This window comes from Aptenodytes forsteri, unplaced genomic scaffold (genome assembly GCF_000699145.1).
Source record: "Aptenodytes forsteri isolate BGI_AS27 unplaced genomic scaffold, ASM69914v1 Scaffold243, whole genome shotgun sequence".
NCBI lineage: Eukaryota > Metazoa > Chordata > Aves > Sphenisciformes > Spheniscidae > Aptenodytes > Aptenodytes forsteri.
The window spans coordinates 92,327-95,724 of NW_008795314.1; the positions used below are offsets into that span (position 1 = coordinate 92,327).

A 3,398-nucleotide genomic window follows, 5' to 3' on the forward strand; every position below is an offset into this window, starting at 1 on the left:
GAGGTCCCGCTCAAGAAAGAGAAAACGCATTTCACTGTCCGGCTGACGGAGCTGAAGCCTGCTGACAAGGTGAAGCTGATCAAGGAGGTGAAGAACTTCGTGCCAGGAGTGAACCTCGTGCAGGTGAGGAGGGGGCTGCCTGAGGCTCCGGCCGCCCTGACGCGTCGCCCCCGAGCCCGGACGGGTTCTGAAGCGCGTTGCGAGCGGCGGCCTCAGTTCTCTGTTCAAAAGGGAGCCTGGGTTTCCGTGTTTAGGAGAACACTCTGCCTGTGTGCACACCTCAGTGCAAAGATGTGGACGAGGTGTAGAGCAGGAGTCGGTTGCATCTGTTTGTCTGGCGTTTTTTAGAGAAGGCTGTTCCCTCCCAGCTCTGCTGTGTGGCGAACAGCTGAGCCCCTAGCAGAAGCGGTGGGATGAAGAAGGAGGCTCAGAGCGAAGACCTCAAAGTCCTCCGTGCCAGCCTCGGCTTCTCCAAATCTAAAAGCTGCTGTGAGCTTTCCTGCAGAACTTGGGGGTAGCCAGGATTCCTCGCTACAGCTGGATTTGGCTTGCCTTCCCCTAAAGTTTTTTGCTTTTTCAAGGCCAATATATCTCTGAATTTAGATGAGTTTCTCTAATTCACACGTCTTGCAATCCATGCTTCCAGTCCTTTTCAGAGCTCTTTTTGTAGGTGATGCCTCCTCCTTTTTCATCGGAGGAGACGGACCTTTCACAGTCCTATGCAGCGTCGGAGCTCACGCCCTTGAGCAATGATGTAGGCTCAGAACAAAGAATGGGTGATACAGCTGCTACTGCGGAAGCATTTAACGTGCTTCAGTTCTCCACTGGATGATGCTCTCATATCTTGGGGATAATAGTAGCACCTTCTATTTATCCAGTTCCAAGGAAGAAATGTTGAGCGTTGTAAAATCTGCTCTTATTTGTAGCCTGGGATATTAGAAGGATTTGCAGAAAATCTTCTGACCCGTTTATATTGATACATTGCAAAGCAAACAATTCAATGACAGAGAAACTCTGGTGGCAGAGACGTGAGTTTCGTTGGCCCACTGGGATAATTAGCTGACTATCAGCTTGGTTGGTCTGGCAGTTGTTTATCCATTATCAGTCCCAAGCAAACATTAAAATACCAAAACCCTGTAACAGACACAGTCAGTGGATAATGAAAAGCTGTCTGGAGAACTAATGCTAAATCAGCTTGGCTTAGCATGTGGAACCTGTCAAAGAAGCTGGTTACAGTTCCGATGCAGGTACAAGGTTGGTAGATGCAGATTATTGCAGGTAAACTTTGTCGAGTGTGACTTACCCGACCTGGTATTTTGGTTAACACAGACACGCACACACAAAACAAACTGCTACTGATGGTTGGTTCTGTCTACAGAGGTTGTATTCAAAGTGTGGCTGGTACATTTGTATTGTAAATTTTATTGCCATCCAGTTGAGGTGTTTTTAATGAGATTTGTAGGGAATCTATTTTTTGTAGGGAATCCTTTAAGGCTGTTAATGATTTGGAAGAAAGCATTGCTAGTAAAATCTTTGGTCGTCCTGTGCTGATGTGACTCGAACAGGTCAGCCCTACAGAAACGACTGCTTGATGAGACGGGCATGTCGTCAGCACAGGCCGGACTCGAGTCCGTTTGCACCTCTGAAAGCTTGTTCAGAGCCGGCCCAACACTTACCTTGCGTCTTCACCAGCCCTGGGCGGGCGTCCTCGTATGCTCTGGCTGGGATTGGAAACGCGTTGCCTCTCTGCCCCGTGGCTGTTACTGTGCAAGTCCAGCTTGGCTCGGGCCCTGCTCTTCCTCCTGCTGGGAGCTCTGAACAGCTGCTTCCTTTGACCGAGGCTGCTTTAGAACAGAAGTTAAGCATTAGTGAGCAAGGATCTTAAATGAATAACCTTGATTGTGTTGCCTGTCCTCATCACAGCAAGCCAGAACAGGCTCCTTTCCGGATACTGTCCTGGGCTCTGGGGAGTAAAGGCATGCCTGCCCTGCCGAGCTCTGCCTGCACAGCTACGCCTTCTCGTCCCTAGCAAAAAAAGCGTTTTCTGCCACCACGGATACATCGTCACTGCGCCCAACGTGAACTAAAACAACAAAACCTTTCTGTCAGCAATGGTCAATCTGTTGGGTGCTGAATACCTGTAGTGCCACACAGCAGAGAGCTGGCAGCGGCTCTTCACCGTAGGAACTTCCCTGGGCTTTGTTTTTAAGGAGCCAAATAGGTTTGTTGCTGCTGCTTGGTGTAAGAGCAAGAGCGTCTGACTGCGGCAGGGGCTTATCCTCCCGGGCTCCCTTCCCTTTCTGTGCAGCAGTACTGCAGGAAGTCCCTTTAAATCAATTCAACAGCTTTTCAGTTTGCCTTAAATATCGCAGTACTGCATAGTACCAACAGTTTTGTATAAAAAGTCCTGAAACTATGAAGATTGTGTTGTCAAGCATAGTCTGTACTGGAACTCTTTTTTACCTGGTACAGCGGATTCCTGCACAGCCGCGTACAAACCCTGAGACGGCCTCTCCTCCCCGCTGGCGGAAATATGTGAACCAAAACATTCGCGCTGAAGAAAGTCGACCCAACGCGGGCCGGTAGCTGCCTTGGCAGGTTACTGCGTGCGTCCCAGGCACTTTCTCAGGCTGGGGCTGCACCTCTGGGAGCACCGTGCGTGCGGTGGGAAGAGTTATAGTGGATGTGCCGTCACTTGCAGTCAGGTTTAGATGTCTTCCGGCAGGATGTGCTGTAGTTCAAGTAAAAGTCTTGGGTTTTAGACCAGTCGGTGAGTTTCCCTGGTCTGCTTATGCAGAGGTCAGGCTCATGGCTCTAAATCTGTTAATCTGGTTAGTGAAAGCCAGTTTACAAGTCTCGTACTTTGTCCCTCCCGCAGGCGAAGAAGCTAGTGGAGTCCCTTCCACAGGAGATCAAGGCTAACGCCTCCAAGGAGGAAGCAGAGAAGATCAAAGGTGGAGTCCCTTCCGCAGGAGATCAAGGCTAATGCCTCCAAGGAGGAAGCAGAGAAGATCAAAGCGGCGCTGGAGGCAGCAGGAGGGACTGTGGTTCTGGAGTAGGCGGCCCCGTCTCACCACGGAGGGACTGGCGCAACGGCAGCCTTCCCTGCTGCCACCTGACCGGGCGCTGGCCGCTGCCCGAGCCGGGGTCTGAACGTTTCCGAGTGCAGGACGTCCCCTAGTTGTGCGGCGGGAATGCTCTCTCGAAGCGATCCGGCGTGAGAACGCTGTACGGTTTGGCGGGGCTGCTGTCTAGTTCCGGCATCGCAGTGAACTCTACCTTCATAAATGTCCCAAAAAACCTGTAAAACGGTTAATCTCTCAAAAACCAGCCCCGCCTGATTGTCCCCTGGGCTCCATGGCGCGGACCCTGGTACCGGCGCTGCCTGTGCCCGCGGC

At 51.5% G+C, this 3,398-nt stretch overlaps 2 protein-coding genes across 2 annotated transcripts in view; both read left to right on the forward strand.

Annotated features, from left to right (window-relative positions):
* Positions 1-6: 6 nt before the first annotated feature.
* Positions 7-3,329, forward strand: MRPL12 (mitochondrial ribosomal protein L12; the record flags this gene model as incomplete). The annotated part of the gene is made up of 3 exons (XM_009279382.1): positions 7-123; positions 2,879-2,954; positions 3,019-3,329. Coding segments are annotated over 3 exons (234 nt in total), but the record flags the coding sequence as incomplete, so codon positions are not given.
* A 28-nt stretch (positions 3,330-3,357) lies between these two features.
* Positions 3,358-3,398, forward strand: part of SLC25A10 (solute carrier family 25 member 10) — a 7,960-nt gene continuing 7,919 nt past the window's right edge. Inside the window, exon 1 of the mRNA XM_019472104.1 lies at positions 3,358-3,372. Within this exon, the coding sequence (XP_019327649.1) occupies positions 3,358-3,372 (15 nt within the window). The remainder of the gene's footprint in view (positions 3,373-3,398) is intronic.